Here is an 18,170-nt window from a genome sequence, read left to right as displayed (position 1 = left end):
GGGTGTAAAATGGGCTCAACACACAGAAGTCTGAAAGGAGAACCTAGGTTCCCCTTCCAGTCCTATGTTCTCAAGTTGCAATGTTCTTTGCTAGTGCAATCACATCATAAAATCTCTTTATTAAACCAGTCAGGGGCTCAGTCTTAAAAATTTCAGGGTTTTTTCATGCTATTCCAATTACATGGGTGTTCCAGAACTTTTTAGAAAACCAGAACTCACCCAAACCTTCCTGTATCAGCAATGAACAAAACTTAATCTGATCCCGCAATGCAAACATGTAAGAAGCATTTGTTTAAAAGAAGGTAGCAAGTTTTTACATACTCTTCTTTAACTGTTCCACTAGCTTCTGTGTGTACTCCTGAGAGTATTAATTCATTTCAACAGAGGAAGAAGAAGATACCGTGGCCTCCAGCAAAACCATCTGACAGATGGCCTTTGCTCCACATCAGCATTGGCTGGCTGCCTTATCGTGTGAATTGTACTGTGTTTTATAGCCAAGAGGAGTGATCATGCAACTTCACAGAACTTACTACGTCCAAATATACTTTAACTTATTTTTTTAGTGACTTCAGTGCTGTCCTGTTAGTAATATAACTATAGATGGGGTGGGAGGTACTGTATAAATTGAGGTACCTAAGGCTTCCTATTTAAGTCTGTATTTGCAAAGGCTTGTGACTGCTATGCTAACCATTTTGACTGGGAGAGGGGAAGGGGGGATGTCTCTGTTGCTCACGGGGAGTTATTGCTTTTGTTATTGTTTAAGAAAACTTCAGCTAAAACCATTTAACATCTTGACGAGAACAAGAGTATAAAAAAATATGCCATTTTTCCTCATGTTAAAAACTCTAGTAACCCCTTCTTTGAAAAGCACTAATGCCTGCAGCCTTTGGGAGCTAAGAACATCTGGATAAGGAGACCTGCAAAGAAACAGAAAAATCTGAGAGATAAATATATGGAGTGATTAAGTGGGGAAAACAGGACTTGGGCAGGGCTGACCTGCTGGAAAGGGAAGGGTATAAAAGGGTCAAGCCTGACTAGAAAAAGACAAAAATTTGGTGGATATGATTGGTGTTAAAACTTCATGTTCTTTATATCCCCACATACAAAACTGAGATTTAATACCAACTTCTAATCTTATATCTCTGTTTTCAAAATACATTCATGAATATTTGTTAAACTCATAAACTAAAGGAATGACTGCAAAATAATGAGTCTGCCTTGCTTGTGGGGTTTAAGTAAGTATGAGATAAGTCAACCCACACTAAGCAAAAAGAAAACAAGACGCTAAATTGCTGATCATTAAGTAGGCACCATGCGTTCTATGAGCTAAATGAGGCAGGAGCCTGCCTGAGAGGGGGGAGAAGAGGAGAAAAAAAAAAAAAAGGTATGACCACATAGTTAAGCAAAGTAGCCATAACATGAAAGCCCAAAGGGAATGAAGTCAGGTCACATGGACAGTTTTAATTCTGGCATTTCCCAAGTCAGTTTTTTGGGGGTTTGGGAGTTTGTTTGTTTTTAAAGTAGTGCTTAATATAAATGCATGATCTCATTCATTATCAACTTTGCTTCTTTTGAATAAATACGTTTTCTGAATTAACAATGTATTTTGCAAGGAGATGTTTTACAACTCCAGAAAGAAAGAAGCAATACCTTTTTTCTTTTTTTAACTATCCAGAAAAAGGGCACCCTAATTTGTTGTTTACAGATTCACTTGCATGAAGGGTGCCCTTTGAGGATGAGTTCTATAGTAAGAATTTCTTGAGCAGAGATGCGACATTTTCCTTAAACACCTGATTAACAAGAGGCAAGAAGGCAGGTGGTCTGCCAGAGACCTTTTTGTGTGTTATGTTTTGCATGAACTCAAAGTTCTCATGATCACTATTCTTCTAGACTTTGTTTACGGCAGTACCTGGGCAACATAAAGAATACTGTTTGGGGCACTATTCCCCCAACACTGTGTACAGATGCTCATAATAGTACAATACTGTAATATTAGATAGACAAGTAAATGGCTACAAACACAGCACTACACTTAAGGTATTTCTGCAATCAAGCAAAGGTGCATTTCATAAAGATTACACCATTCCTTTCAATGCAGAGCACCTGGGTTGCACCAGGAATGGTGATCGGATTGTTCTAATATAGTACGCTGTGCAATTATAAATAATTTAAAAATTCATGTTTAAGTCACCACACTATAGTTCTGAGAAGAAGACTTGAGACACAGTGTAGTTTACCTTTCACCACGCATTTGAAGTCACATTATTACCTTTTGTAAAACATCTAAAGCTGTAAGCACTGCTTCCTGTAAACTTGTCAAAACTGCTTCAGTGTAAGATGGAAGGATGAAAGGGGAAGCATCAGAACTGATTGGAACTGAAACAGCACCGTGCAAAATGACACCCAGCTTTTGGAGATCATCCATGCTGAAACCAGTTTTGATGTGTTGGTAAAGAGCTGGGAATATTTGAATTAAAGCTGTAAGAAAAGGCTGGCTGGGAATGAAAGTCAATTTATCACAAGTAATTGGAGGCCTTGTACTTTCTGAACCAATCCGATACCAGCTGTTCCAGGCTGCCCACCAAAGATTCAAATCTTCAATCTCATCTGTTATTACAGGTGGTTCAGATCCATTGTATCTTCCTATTCTTTCTCCTATGGAGTCAGTTCTCATGAATGATCTGCCAAGACTAGTGGCAGTTGTTGTCCCTACCACCACAGGCACAGAAACATTGATAGCAGGTGGTGTGTCAGGCTTCTCTGAGTCTCGGACAGGAGAAACAATTTGTAAGATCTCCTGGAAGCTTTTCAGAGCAGCCAAGGAAACTTCATTATTTTTGCTCAGTGCTGCTGATTGGATATGATCAAGAAGAACATCCCAGGCTTGGGAAAAGTCTCCTATTTAAAAGAAAGAGAGAGAGAGGAAAAAAAAAATCAACTTGGAACTGGCTTCCTATTCCCCTTCCCACCCACCCTGACTCTAAAAGGCTGTTCATGTACTTGTTACTCTAATACAGAGAAATTTCATGAGGTTAGGCGATGGCTTGAATGACTTTCAGAATATATCAGTTCAACTGTAACCAGAAAGAATGAATGTGACAGAGAAACACACAAATATGAAGAATGAAACAATATATCAATGTTTATGTCTAATTTGCTGGGGGGGGGGGGGGGGGGGAATCACAATACCACATCCCATACCAGAAAAATACATTTTCTTTATTCAGGATAGTGAAACAGATTTGTTCTTATACATACCAGATGCCTGTTGATTTCAAAAAGTGTTAAGAACACACAAGAAATTAAGGGTCAAATCTATAGACTAACGGTCAAATCTCTATCTATATATGCATTTATAAAGAATTGATTTTAAAATGCTCTGGTAATTTTACTATGGAGAAAGATTTCATTTTTGGAGTTCGAGTTTTTCATTAAATTTAGCATTAACCTTCAATTTTCTATGTTACTAATTACTGGGTTTGAATAATTAAAATAGCCCTGTAATGTTTTAATTTTTTATTCAGTTTTAACTCAAGTTTAATACAGTTTAAAATCTACTACATTTCTGCAAATTACCAATACTCTTGATAGCTATTAATATGTCGATATCTGTATCACAAATAAATAAAATGAAATAACAACTTATTTCTAATTATATACATTAATTGCATATTATGGGATGGTGAAGGTATATTAATGTAATGAGGAATTTTCTTTGCAAGCTATAAATTCTTTGTATCACATTTTTATTTTTGAAAGTAATGTATTTAAGTAATTCTAGTTAACCAGACTAGAAATGAAAGCTGTTTTGAAATTGTATCAGAATATCTCTGTTTAGAAGTCTAAACTGAAACATTTTTTCTGTACAAAACAGGCATGAATGCTGAATTATATTATCTAGTTCAATACAGTTACATTGTTCAATTGTATGTAGTAATAGTTTATATTCTACAATAGCTTGGTAAATGACCTAATGTTTAATTTCTATAAAGAGAAAGCGAAAAATAAATAGGGAAAAATCAGAGCCTGAAAAAAAGGAAGAGAAAGAAATAAAGATACCACGAACTTACAGAAGAAAAATAAAAAAACCTGAAAATGGGAAAGGTAAGATTTTAAGGAAGAAGAAGAAAAGGGGAACTCACTTCAGTTAGCTACATTAGGGACAACAGTAAAGTAACTCAAACTGACATCTCTGTACAAGACAAACAGTGGAGGAGTATCATGAGGGGAGAAAAAGAATCACTTGCAATAGTGGATAATCTCAATGTCTTTCACGTCATAAAAAGTCCAATCTTTAATTAAAAAATTTCCTTTCTTCTTTTCTATGCTAAATACTTCACTGACTTTACAAGTGAATTCTCTTTACATTGTAAGAGCACTGTTAAACATGACACACTGATGCCACGGAAGAGTTCTAGGCAAGTGTTGCATAACCTTAGAAAGACAAGAGGAAAAATATGTTCTGACAACGAAAGAACAGAAAAATTATTATTATTACCAGGCTACTATAAATTAAAGCTATTTGGCACCCAGAATTGTGACTAGTGAGATTTAATCTCAAATACTGTGATACGGAAGATGAAATTGGTACTTACAATTTTTGGCTCTAAGGAGCATGAATTAAAAACTCCATAATTTTCATCACATTTGAGGTGAGACACAACAGAACACACTTTTAAGCTAAGATTAAGATTCTTGCCCAGTACTTTAACTGAAAAAAATATACAAAAGCAGCAAGTTTATTAGTGTATCTTTCAATAACTTTAAACTATAAATTTTACCTAACGGCTGCAATAAGTATCTCCTGGTGTTAAATATTCTTGCAACTCCAGCCAGTGTTAATACCCATGTCTCAGCCCACTGTTTCTCAGCTGTATCCCTTGAATGATGGATGAGAATGTTGCCTCCTCCTGATTCAATCTTCTCTTTGTCAGCTGTGGTAGAAGATTCTCGAACCCTATCCAACAGGTGAAATAAAACCTGTAAGAGTCAGAAAAAGGGGAAAAAAGCAACTTTTCAAATAACATAGTTGTATTCATGGTAAAATGACAAAAAAATAGTGATTTTTCCATTATCCTTTCTGTCACTGTGTCACTTTGGGAATTCCCTTATTCTAAACAGTGTCTGCAACTGCTAAGAGTAAGAATCAGCCAACTGATGTTCACTTGAGAAGGGTTAGAAACAGCATGATCAAAACAACTGAGAACAGTGTTAGCACTAACAGAAGGCTAAAACCAATGGATCTCAGGTACCTCACAGATACAACAGGCAACAGACTCAACTACAGCCTGACTTTTTCCGTAAGGCACAACCAACATGACTGTGATCTAGAACAGGGCATTTGACGGACCCTCTCAAATAAGAGAGCCAAAACAGAGTGCAAAGTAAAGCTCAGTCTAATATCAGATCAATCCAATCACATGACCCTCAAACATCACCATATTTTCACACAAAGGAGTCATTCATCTTCATAGGAAGGGAGCAGACTTTTTATACAACTCCTGACTAAGAAAGAAATGGTCAAGAGACAAAAATTACATTTCATAAGAGGCTTTAAGGGCCAGAGAAAAGAACGCATAAAAAAGAAAAAAACCCCAAAAGATGGTATCAGACTTCTGCCACCATATCTTATCTTTAAAAAGTCTTAATTAACTACTTAACTGATATTAAAATAGCATGTCAATGGTTACCAAAACATGAATGCAATTTAAAAAAACCTTCAGTGGAAGCTTACACATCATACCTTCCATATTACTGTATGCCATGTTGAATGTTGCAACAAAGTTCCATGAGCACCAATAGTAGAAAACAATGTCTGCCCAGCACTCTTTCTAACTGCAGGTCGGGGATCCACACACAGTTCTCCAAGTTTGGCATATAGGCATAACCAAAGACAGTCAAATGGTGGTGCAGGATGAAAAGGTCTATTCAGCATCACCCCCTTTTCTTCTGCCTGTTTCTGCAACACTGCTTCTTCTTTGTTTAGCTCCTTTTCAATTATTTCACCTCTTTGGAAAAAATAATCTGAAATATTCCACTGCAAAATAAATAAGACATATGCTGTTGTACAATAAAAATATTATAATGCTCTTAATGATCGTGAAATAAATTGTTTCTTATTTTCACATTTAAAAGTATTTTGCGAAGTACATCACGATATTAATTTCCCTACACTGATGGAAGACGATCAGCACATAAATACTGCAAGGTGCAGAAAGTATTTTTCTTAGCATGAGCTTTTAGGCCCCAGTTATACGTGAAGTACTAGGAAAGGGAAACAAGGTCTTAAAAACAAGATACTGATGAACATGGCTACAACACAATACTATTTCTTTACCTAACCTTGGAATCATGCAGATTAAAGATAAATTGTGCCCACTCAATTTACATATGATTCCAAATGACAGCATGGGACTTCAGTAAGAACTCAAAAGATAGGTTTTGGCTTTCATTTGTAGAATTGACTACAGATTAATTTTCATTAAAAAAAAAAAGAAAGAAAGAAAGAAAAGAAAATGAAAGCCAGAAGCAACATCACTGTAGGTTAATATAAAACTCACCAACAAACCAATTGAAGTTAAGCTAATATTTAGCTCTTGATTGTGAAGTCCAAAGCTTCCTGCAACTTCAACAACTATCTGTAGACAAGTACATGGCATTGTTGGAAGAAAGTCTGTCACAACCAACTGAAGACACTGGAATGCAGTCCGTATTAAGGACTCTCTTAAAAAAACAAAACAAAACACATACAGACACACTCATTTCAAATTTCTTCAAGAGCACAAGAGTGTTTTGAATATAATACCTCAGGAGACAGCATTATTAAAAAAAAGAAAAAAACCAACATTTAATGTTTTTGAGATGAATTTGCAACATTTTAAATGTTTCGGCTAGAGGGCTTTTTGAGATATAACATTAAGTTGAAGCTTCAGATTCTGATGAAATATTTTAGTCCCTGTTAACTAGCTAGTGAAGTTGAAGTTTAGACTCTCCAGTGGTCCTCAGCCAGTTTTATATAGTAAACTCCACTTCTCTGTTCTAGAGTTCTAGGACTTGTTAGTTCAAATGTGTCAGCCAAAACATTCTAAAAAAACCACAATGGACAAAACAAAGCTTAAGTTTGAGCATGATAATCTTCCAAAGAGTAAGACATACAAGAAATTGTTCCGAACGATTTCTTGTATCAGCAGTTACAAATTCCTTATAGTATGCCAAACAGGTGGGCAAAATGTGTTTTTATTTATTAGGGAAGATGCATGCTAATGTAATGGTAGTCTTACTTGCTTCAATACTATATTATGTTAGACAAAATCTTTTCAAAATATCTGCCATTAAATAGATCTTTAATAAATACTTTGCCTTCAGAATTAAATTCTGAATACAAACATAAAATAAAAATGTAGTATGGAAAAGGTTTGTGAGAAGTAGCTCTCAGAAGCAGCAACGTCATCTATAACTAAAACCTTGTTTAGTGGGAGACAAAATGAAGGAATCAAAAGGAGTTGTGGAGTGTAGATCATATAAAATAGGGAAGCTGCATTTAAATTTCACTACAGGGTTTTTTTTTAATGCTTAATGTTTAATGTACAAAAGAAAAAATTCCAAAGGTTTGTCATACAGACACTTAGTGTCCTTCAGAATATATATCCCAGGAAAAAATTCAGAATACAGCTATGTCAGCTACATATTTCAGAATCCTAAATAAAATAATGATTTTTTTCAATTAATTCAAAATGAAAATCATAGGCGGGCAATTTCCACTGTATCGTAACAGCCAACATGATATGGAAGCCAGAGGAACGCACAAGAAACTTCATACGGACAGTAACAGTATAACTAATAATTCTCTAATATGATGCATTCTGCAGAGAGACATCCATCCTACCACATAAGATCAAAGGATTTATCATTTCTATACTCACAGAGGAAATGCTCACACACTACTTTTCCCCATATTCGTTACAGGAGTCTATAAAGTGAAACACACCCAAAACTGCTGCAGTTCCATGTTCACTATAAAGTTCCAGAGGTACATGACCTTCAAGGACTCTAAGAGAGAAGGGAAGGAGGCAGGAAATAGAAGTATAGTTACAGTACTCATTTTGAAGAGCTGAATCAATGGGAAAGCAACCTCTCTTTCTAATCTTCAAATGCGAGGCCACTACAACAAATTCAAAACAGTTCATTTCACAATTAATGTCCCACACTATTATGTGTTTGGAGAAAGGTTTCAAAGTCCTTCATGCAAGTAGCAACAGCAATACAGCTCTTCAAAAGGTAAAATTGTCCTTAATGTTATAGGTGGCCACCAAAAAGGTAAATATAAATGCAATAAACTTAAGCTTAGCTTAAAAACTTAAGATCATATAGGGCTTTATCCATCCTTAAAATAAACAGGGGCATCCCATTGAAAAATTCTTCAAAGAAAGACTTCCTTTTGTTTGGCAGGCTAGTACCATACAATCAAGAAGTGACTGATGTATCACTGGCTCTCAAAATAGCATCTTCTGTATTTATAGCAGCCTGGCAAGAAGTTCTCCTAGAAGGTAAGTGGATTTCTGTCCTGGAATCCAGGATGTTCACTGACCAGAGGGAAGACACTTGTGAAGAAAGTCTCGTGGTCAATAAGTTTATATTTAAAGTATGATAATAGTGCCTGCATCTTGTGCTCATAGCTATAAGTGAGGCAAGAAATTCAGTTGTTTCCCAAGGCAAAGGAGGGTTGCTTCATTTTTTTTTCCTACTGTAGTCGATATGATGTGGGTAAACAGTGCTATGTAGTTGAAGAGAAGTAATTATTCTATATGCTGTGTATGAGGAGACTAAGATATAACACAAGATCTTAGTAACATCTTGAGATATCTGCCCGTGAGGTATGGGTTTGAGATGTAAAAGGATCTGAAGACTGTCTTGAGAAGGAATCTATGTTGGTTCTCATCCATCAACAACTACAGTGAAAATCAAAACACATGTAGGAACCACAGAACACACTGCATCAAGTGTGGAAACAGCAGGTACCAAAGGAAGCATGGTTACCAAAAAGAGGATGCTCACAACCAAGAATGCCAACATCCTTAGGGATTTTGGTGAGTACTACTGCCAGAGCAAGCAATATTGGTACAAGAGCAAAATCCTTCAAGCATTTGAAAGGGTTTTAGGAGGTCTTCATATGGCCAGAAGACAGAAGCTAAGGTGGGGAGAAAGGAGAGATACGCCAAGGTTAATTCTTTGATACCAGAGTTATTTGCTGACCTATGCTGGTGCTAGTCTTGATGAGCACCAAAGAAGGAATAATATAGTCTAAGTGTGTGGGTACAGTTCTTGGAGTTTACAGTTCCGGGGCCAGATGTTCATTTCACTGCTCATTTCAAAAAAACTCCTTGCAACTTCACCTCTCACTTTCCCTTGTGGGCAAGAGGACCAGTCCAGTAACATTCCCCCTCTGCTGGCAACAGAGTCAGCTGTGTTAGTCAGTCAAGGGATTCACCCACAGCAAGGATCTTCCATCCTTGTGCTACCAGCAGCCATTTAGGGAGGAAGGCTTCAACAAAAAGAAAGAGTGTTTAGAAGATGACACACACTAGAGACTACTCAAAGATTTAAGAAGAAAAAGAAACAACAGAGGAACTGTGAGCAACAGCTAAGTCTCGCAGAATTATCTGCAAGCACCAGAGGTGTGTCCAGCAGATAGTTAAGATCAAATGAATTGGCACAAGGAGTACTCCTCAGTGTATACTGCATGCTGAGCACAGGAGAGGGTAGAGTGGAACAATACTCTGGTCTTCTGAAAGATTAATTCAGTAAAATAAAAGTGTGCTACAGGAAAAAATAAAAACTGTATTTTTGTTGAGTAAAATTGTTCATAAGCTAAAAATGACAATGAAAATTATGGCTATTATTGAAGTGGTTATTAAAGAAAGAAAATAAAAGCAGAATTCTTTCTACTGTTCTTATCTTATATGATTTTAAAATTTTATTTCCACCACTTACCCCTGATCACTTCGGATTGCCCCCATGACTCCAAGCACCAATGGCCAACCAGGTCCTAAGCTGTCGCCCTGACTTTGCAAAATCTGTAGCACACACTCCAACTGCTTGATCCTGATATCAGGATGACTAATGTTTGACAGTTCCTTTAGTGGATTCAATAAAAGCAACTGCAGTCTCTAAAAGTAAATAATAAAGCATATTAAGGATGCTAAAATTTAACTGATCCTTATTTATTTTTGTGTATAATAAGTAAAAACATACAGTACCAATTGAAGATTCATTAAATGAATTCAGTAACTCATTCATTAAATGCTCAAATTCAGCGTCAGACCAGCCTTTCTAAAAAAGTGTTTATAAAGGATCTCAGCAGGAAATTTACATTTTTTCGTTCCCCCCCCACCACCACCTGTTCTCCAGGTCCCTCAGGAAGTAGCTACAGCATGCTGTCACATAAAAACCATCATGCAACTTCACACTCACCCAGCAGGGCTAGACTCAGCTTCCTACTAAAGAGACCTTGAAAAAACTATCCACTGAACATCAGTAAAAATATTAGAATGTTTTATTAATAATGGATTGAATAGCTGTGATTTAGAAGGTTAGGCAATATATTTTTTACCTGCCACCACATCACATATATATTTCTAAACATTCTGGAATTGTTTTGCACTCATGAGGGTGATCCATAATTTGTTCTAACAAATGGGCATAATACACAAGCATCACCACTCTTTGTTATGCATTTGAAAAAGGAAGGAGGGTAGTTCATTAGAATGCATGAGGTGATTCTCAGTAGTTACTTCTGAATGTTACAGCTGTAGGCTTTATAAACTCAATAGTAAAGTTGCTTTATGAATGCCTCCTATTCATTGAACTGCAGAAAACTTCCTCTAGGGAAGATATTTATTTCATGTTCACTTTAAGTTCCAGAAAAGGAGGAAAGCAGCTGCTCTTAAACTTACTTTACCTGATTTTGAGATAATGGAGGATCATGGCTGAATGTCAGTCCCGCTTTAATGAGAGAAGTTAAAGCTTCTGCTCCCCATTCTCTCATTCTGGAGTTTGGATGCTGACAGACCTGAAAACACAGCAATGTTTTGTTTAAAGTCACTTTTATTTAATCAATATTTGAATATATGTAATATATTAAAAATGTGATATTTTAATTCTATTAGAATTTACATACAATATTATAATCTTTTTAAAACAATGCAGTAAATCTCTATATGATAAAATTAAGTTCAATAGTAAAAAAATTTTATCTTTTGGACAGACATACCTTCTGAATAAGGAAGCAATAGGAAGCAGTGAAAGACACAGAAGGAAACATAATGAAAACCACAGCAGTGCAAGCCAATACATTTTCCAAAATGAATATACTAGCTGCTAATTCAGATAATGATTGATTAAAAAGCACCAAACAACTCTCCAATGAATGCCTAAAACTCTCAGGTTTAACTTAGTCTTAAGCTGCTATAAAATTTAAAGTTTCATCTTTCACACACTGCTTAACATAATCAAGTGAGGAAGCATGACAGTAGCCAACACAGAAAGTGTCTGCTCTTCTATATTCTCAAATACAAAACATAACTACATCGTGAATGTAAAATAAGCCTTAAACTCCATTATTTCAAAAACTTGACAAAACAATAGCGAACACTATTTCAAGCTTAAGTTTCAAATGTGTGTCTTCGTTTCTCTTTGTCTCCTATTTATCTAAACCTAATAGTTTTGCTAATTGCTTTTCTTTAGAACAGAAAAATTAAGAACATTGTGCAAATCCATTGCATAGATAGCTAGTATGAACTGTACTCCCATATCTGATACATTACCCTCAAACAAATAAGTCTACAGTTTCATTGACCTCTACAAAATTATTTCCACCCACCCTTCCAGCCCTAGCTCAGATGGTGTGAGAATCCAGAATCAAAGTCCAAGACAGGATCATAAGGAAGGCTGACGGTTTTGGTTGGTGGACCGAACGTTCCCTTACCAGCCACTAGCCAAACTGAAAAGGAGGACAATGCAGAAGAGATAGCTTAATGTTAAAAAATGCAGACAAGAAACAGCTACTCTCCTGAATTACTTATACTTTTGTTACCTTATATAAAAAAAGAAAGAATTTGAACTACTTCATGATGCTCTGAATGTGACCAGATAATCAGTTCCAGAGACAGGGAACGAATTCTTCCCTCAGGTTGTGTTTAACTGAATTTGCAGCTGGTGTTTTCTCCTTCCTTATTGTACCTCGACAACTGAGGTTTAAAAGGAAATAAGGTAGTACTTTAAAAGAAATTGGAATAGACTATGTATTTCCTACAAAACAGTGGTAAATACCCACAATGGATAACACACTGAAACAGACTGCTTACTAGATGAAAACACAGAGTCTCAAGATGTGGATGGTGAACCTTATTGTCTTGGAGGGGAAAAAAAGACAAGAGAAAGAGATGCCTGTGCTTTAAGTCTTTAAACTCCTAAGTATCCAAATTTCTTCTCCTAGATAAAAGATTATGTGGAGATTATCTCCATAAATAACGTTAGATATGGCCAATCCTTAATACTGTTTGAAATAATGCACTGGTTCTAAGGAAGTGTCTGATAGCTTCTCTTCCTCATTTTCCATAACGTTTCTCCTTTACCCACTTTAAATCAAACCCTGTTCTTGCATTTCACTCTTCACATATCTGTGCAGAGAATTAAAACTTTACAATTACATTCCGTCACCTGTTTTTAGTTTCAAATTCAAAATTCAAGATTTTTTTTTTCCTTGATGGAGCATATTTTTCATGTTGAAGTTAAAATACATAAGAAATTGAAATAGGATTATGACACCTATTTTATATTTGTACAGTATTCTGTTAAAGAGACCATTCAAAATGTTAGCTTAAATATTTTTAAAACAAACAAACTCTTTATTAGTAAATCTAATGGCTTCAATCTATCTGATAAGGACACAAAAACAGATATTAAAATCTTCCTAGCTATTTGTACTGTGTGAATCCAAAGTCAAACCTGTTTGTGTTACCTTAATTATAAGACATATATGAAGTATAACAAATCGATCATTTTATACACTGCCGTGTTTAAAATGTATAAAGACTGATGGCACCATGAAGACAAAGTCAATAAGAGATATTAAAATATTGGAATTTAAATATATAAATTCACTTTTAAATTCAAATTGTGATGCATTCAAGTTGCAAAAACAAAGTGCATAAACCAAAACATGTAACTACAATTTAGATTATTTTTTAAAATTACACTTTAAAAACGCATTTCCACAAGATCTTTATTAATACAAACTAAGTTCTACTACCACTGATAAAAGCAATTAGTTACCTCCAGAAGATGACCAGTCAGAGGTCTCCAAAGAATCTCAATCCTGTGCATGTTAACTAGTCCTGTTTCCAGTAATTTAGCAACAGCAAAAAGCGATGGTTCCTTAATAAAATGGAATTTGAACACATGACTTTGAGGTAACTCGGATAACGTCAGAGCCTTTTGCTACATTATAATTTAGAAATTAATTAGAGAAAAGAAATTAAGAAATTAAATAAGCAACTAATGTCACTTAAGTACTGTGTTTCGTAGGCTGTGAACGCTGACACAGCAGCTTAGGTAGCACAGCTGGGAAGTTTCCACAGCATCTGCAGTACTTCATGAGAAGCCACAAGGGGGTAGCAACAGCATACCATGAAGAATATTTTCATAATTTTTCATACAGTTTTCTCCAAGTTTGACAATAACCAGAGCACTGATATTCCTTTCATATCTATGAAAGATGAACACTCTCATTTTCACACAGTCCTCCCTCCAACCAATTTTATAACATATTTTACTAGCAAAATAGCCTTTTTCCCACCACAACTTTCAAAGCTAAAATTATATATGAACAAACAATATAGAATATTTCATTTAAGAATCCCCTTACGCTTTATCTTCCATCGGCTTCATAAATGCCCTGCAGGAATATCATATATTTCCCATTCATCAAATACATATGCAAATATTTGTGATAAGCTTCTTTTAATTTTTTTTTTTTTTTTTAAAATCAACATGTAGTCAAAATGACTGTTGCACTGGAATTATTCTCTGTTCCCATTTCTGCTGATTTTTTATTCTCATTTTCAACTGATTTTAAACACAAACTTTGCTTATTTTAATTCATTCTCTGTTGCTGTTATTGTCAAATATTATAAAGTATATTTTCTGTCACCATTATCTCTAGTGTAATTGTAATAGATCAAGGAAACTTTCAGAAACTCTCCTCTGGGATTAGATTATGACTAGGAGAATATATACTCAATCTTACTCAATCATAGGGTCTTTAACCTTTCTGGGCTAAAGGTTGTTTACTGAGACTGACAGGAATACTATCATTTTCCCAAGTAGATATGAATTATCAGGGGGTTTTAATATCTAAACTGTCGGGCTTTTTCTGAAGTATATTATAAAAGAATATTGAAATGAAAATGAGCATTTCACAGAAAATACTGTGCTATTCAGAATCCCTAACCTCTGAAATTACAAGGGCTTTTAGAAGTTTTATCCACCCACAATCTGATTAATCGAAACACGTGACATTCCTTAGTTAACAAAAACCATAGCAGGAACACAATGAGAATGTTCAGAGTATTTAGTAACTGTATGAACCATTATAAACAAGACATTCTCTGGTTCATAATTTATTTTTTACTCTAGAGTACCAAATGTATTACTGTCTTATTATTAGAAATAGTTAGCTTAAAGGATAAACATACAAGTCTTCTGCCTGTTTCACAAAAACATCTAAAAAGAAAATAAAGAACTCTCTTTATACCTTATTGTTTCCATAGGCCATATCCATGGCTTCCAGAGACAAGGAGCAAAGGGCATTTATTAAGTGATGTAAAGACACATCATCAAGGTACCTGAAAAATAACAGGTATCAAAACACTGCCAAGTTTGATATACACACATTATTTTAATTATAAGATAAGGTTTCTTACTGTGAGCTTTCAAAAAGTCTTGAAAGTATGTTGGATATAACTGGCAGATCAGTCATTACTGCTGTAGTCAGAACCTTGAAAAAGAGACAGAAATGTGTCTTACAGATTGCGATAGAAAATACTGCATAATCATAACGGTAAAATGAACAATCATGCTTACTGTGCTGGGCCCTTCTACAGCTCTTCCAGGTTTTAATGCACCCCCAACACCAGGCTTCAGTCCCAGAATCCACACAAGATGCTGAAATACAAAAGGATCATTTTCAGCAGAAAAGCCTTTTCAGGCAGAGAGGAAACTAACATTGTACCCTAGCTAGCTGGCAGGCTTCCAGCCAAACAGAATTCGAGGGAAATGCTACAGTACTTACTCAAGGCAATTCAAAGTACACCATATGTAGAATCAAAGCTTCATCTATTGCTCACATAAAAACTCAAAACCAAATTATGGCAAAAAAAGCAAGGTGTAAAAGCAAGGCATAAATATTTCCTATTATACCTGAAGAGTAGCCAGGACAAGTTGCCACGATGTACCAAGAACAGCTCCGTGGCAGTGAGCTAAGTTGAGTAATGTCCGCATACACTGGATATTTTTTGAAGTCAGCTTAAAAAAAAAAAAAAAAAAAAAAAAGACCACACGGTTTTTGTTATTCTACAATAATAGTGTTTCTAGGAAACTTGCAATTTTTTACTAAATAGCTTAAAGATTACATTTTGTTTGCACTGGTGCAATATATCTTTTCTAAAAAAGTAGTTCAGTATCTCTTCTTCTCTCAGTCTCATCTTGCTGCAGTCGAATACAATTTGATCACTGCCCTCTCCTCCCAGTTTCACATTATCATCAAAGACACAAGTTCAAGTACTCCAGCTTTAAATGCATCTTCTCCACAAAATGAGAGTCTATTTTAAAAAAAACCATATAAGTGAACCTTCACACACAGGCACATAACAGAGCTGAGACCTAGGGTTTTTCAAACAGAATAGATGGGAGCTGCTGAGCTAAGAGTCAGATGAAAACCAAAAGTAAGTCTTCTTTACAGTTAGAGAACTTTGCTGTCCAGAGCTGTTCCAAATTAAAAGCTTAGGATAATATTTTGGATAACCATTATTTGTAAGGATGTTGTTTATCTGTTGCTTATTTTTGAGACACATTAAGATGCAGAAAGAAGCAGTTAAGCAGGATGAGATCACTTACAAGTTGTACTTACCATTACTGTTCCCTGTGGCTGAAGAGCTAAGGGTTGCCCTACCGCTACAACTTGCTGATGAGACTCGCTTGAGGGACTAATCATTTGAACATTCTGTCCCTGAATGGAATATGCTAGAGGAAAATTAAAAAGAAAAAAATTTAAATTTAAAATCCAGTACTTACTTGCAGTAACAATCACCTTCTGGCAAACACACTCCAGAGAACTTTTTCCACAGTATTAGCTTTAAGGTAGCTGACTTTGAGACCTTTAGTTACATTTAGATGATTATGTCATTGCCTTACGGAGTTAAAGGAGCCAGTAATTACTCCCTCTCACGATTAGATATTGCTTGCAATACATTAATACATTTTATGTCGAGACTGAAATATTTGTGCTAAGATACAAGCATTAGACTATGTCTCAACTCAGTTATCTGTGGTAATTGTGTATAAATGGTATCACTGTGTGCTACCATTGTACTAGTGCAGTCAGAAAAGCAAGGTGTCATAAATGCTATGTTGTGATGTTTTTCCAGTACAGGACTTCAGCACACCCACTTTATAACTCACGTGTAAAAAGAAGAGTAACCTACACAAAATAACTTAAGTTCACTGCTTCATTTCCACAGAGATTTGTGTAGCTCAGTCATGCGTACTGCTTCTCAGACTTAGGATCTAATAATACACTTAGCTTGTGGAATGGAAGTAAAGGTGCTGGCCTTTGTTCCCAGACTAAGGTATTTTTGTTTTATATTAAGACACCTGCATATTCTCCAGGTAGTTGCATTTCTTGGTACATAGTAACTCATTTTCAAAATTAGAAACAGAGTACATCCTCAACTACATCCCATGAATTACAACATTTTTTCAGAATGTGGGAAGCATTAATTCATCTTCTTGTAAGCTGAACAGAGCCCAGAACTTAAGGTCTTCCATTTATGCAGCAAGTACTACCATCACTAGACAACTGTAGAAAAGACTGTAGTACACCACAAATACAGGATGTTCTAGACAACTCTTAAGTATCTGAGTTGCCCAGAGACCTTTTCAGAATTTGAATGCCTTAATTACATATCCTAACAGATCTTCAAGATGATAGACAGATCTTCTTAGAATATGAACTTCTGACATATGCTAAGCATTCAGGAAGTTTTAGGTTGACTAGAATGAAACCCAGCAGATACTGCAAGACTAACCAGTTCTGGAAAGCAGGTGGTCTAGATCCTGTCTGAGGATTCTAACATAATTTAGTATAGCCAAATACTACAGCTGCATATCTTCGCAATCACACCCTGAGGAAATTTGGGTTTAGAGGACAATACATGGAAACACAATTAAGGAAAACCTATATACTTACATTTGCTGGAGAGAGCTGCAGTTGTGCTGTTTAATACAGTAAGGGCATAGTGAGGAGGCAAGGACCCTTTGCAAATGGCAGTGATAAAGGCATCTCTTGAGGTTACAAGACCCAGTCTTCCACAAAGTGCAGCCATAGTCAATTCTGCTTTTAGAATATTTTCAGTGGCAGCTTCATCAGTGCTGCAAGAGTGCACATCGTTTAGCAAGAATTAATCCACTGCACAGAAGCAGGCAGCTAACCAAAACTGAAAGCAATGACAACATATTATTTAAACCTGTCAACACTGTAAATACTGAAGAGCAAGCATAACCAATCAACAAAATTCTTCAGAACCATTTCCTATAAAATTGGTCTTTAGTGCTGAATGACTTGGCAAAGGAGACTATGAAGAGGTATTTAACACTAATTTCAGAAAATGGTGTTTGATAACAAAAGACTCTCTGAAAGAGACAATTAAGTTACCAAAGTTATTACCTTTGGTACCCATTACCTAGTAAACAGCTTTTCCACTTCAAAGACTGCACAGTACTAACAAGTACTGAGACATTATTTAGCCTCTTATCAACAGTAATCAGGACATGGGTAGAATCACTTCAATGTGTTGAAACACTCAGTCAAAGTAAAAAGGAATAAAAATAATTTA

The 18,170-nt window shown here is 35.6% G+C and overlaps 1 protein-coding gene across 8 annotated transcripts in view; it reads right to left on the bottom strand.

Moving 5' to 3' along the window:
* Window positions 1-18,170, bottom strand: part of MON2 (MON2 homolog, regulator of endosome-to-Golgi trafficking) — a 122,639-nt gene that overhangs the window by 66,433 nt on the left and 38,036 nt on the right. For all 8 annotated transcript variants that reach the window (XM_072862735.1, XM_072862680.1, XM_072862689.1 and 5 more), the window contains exons 14-26: window positions 17,525-17,706; window positions 16,187-16,299; window positions 15,478-15,582; window positions 15,142-15,222; window positions 14,982-15,055; window positions 14,813-14,903; window positions 13,333-13,434; window positions 10,958-11,068; window positions 9,991-10,166; window positions 6,561-6,723; window positions 5,744-6,037; window positions 4,782-4,980; window positions 2,270-2,898 (exon numbers count right to left, since the gene is read on the bottom strand). In XM_072862735.1, coding sequence (XP_072718836.1) covers window positions 2,270-2,898; window positions 4,782-4,980; window positions 5,744-6,037; window positions 6,561-6,723; window positions 9,991-10,166; window positions 10,958-11,068; window positions 13,333-13,434; window positions 14,813-14,903; window positions 14,982-15,055; window positions 15,142-15,222; window positions 15,478-15,582; window positions 16,187-16,299; window positions 17,525-17,706 — 2,320 coding nt within the window. The remainder of the gene's footprint in view (window positions 1-2,269; window positions 2,899-4,781; window positions 4,981-5,743; window positions 6,038-6,560; window positions 6,724-9,990; window positions 10,167-10,957; window positions 11,069-13,332; window positions 13,435-14,812; window positions 14,904-14,981; window positions 15,056-15,141; window positions 15,223-15,477; window positions 15,583-16,186; window positions 16,300-17,524; window positions 17,707-18,170) is intronic.

Source organism: Ciconia boyciana, chromosome 1 (genome assembly GCF_034638445.1).
Source record: "Ciconia boyciana chromosome 1, ASM3463844v1, whole genome shotgun sequence".
Classification (NCBI taxonomy): domain Eukaryota; kingdom Metazoa; phylum Chordata; class Aves; order Ciconiiformes; family Ciconiidae; genus Ciconia; species Ciconia boyciana.
Note: the sequence above shows the minus strand (reverse complement) of the source record. Positions and strands in the feature narration are given on the sequence as shown.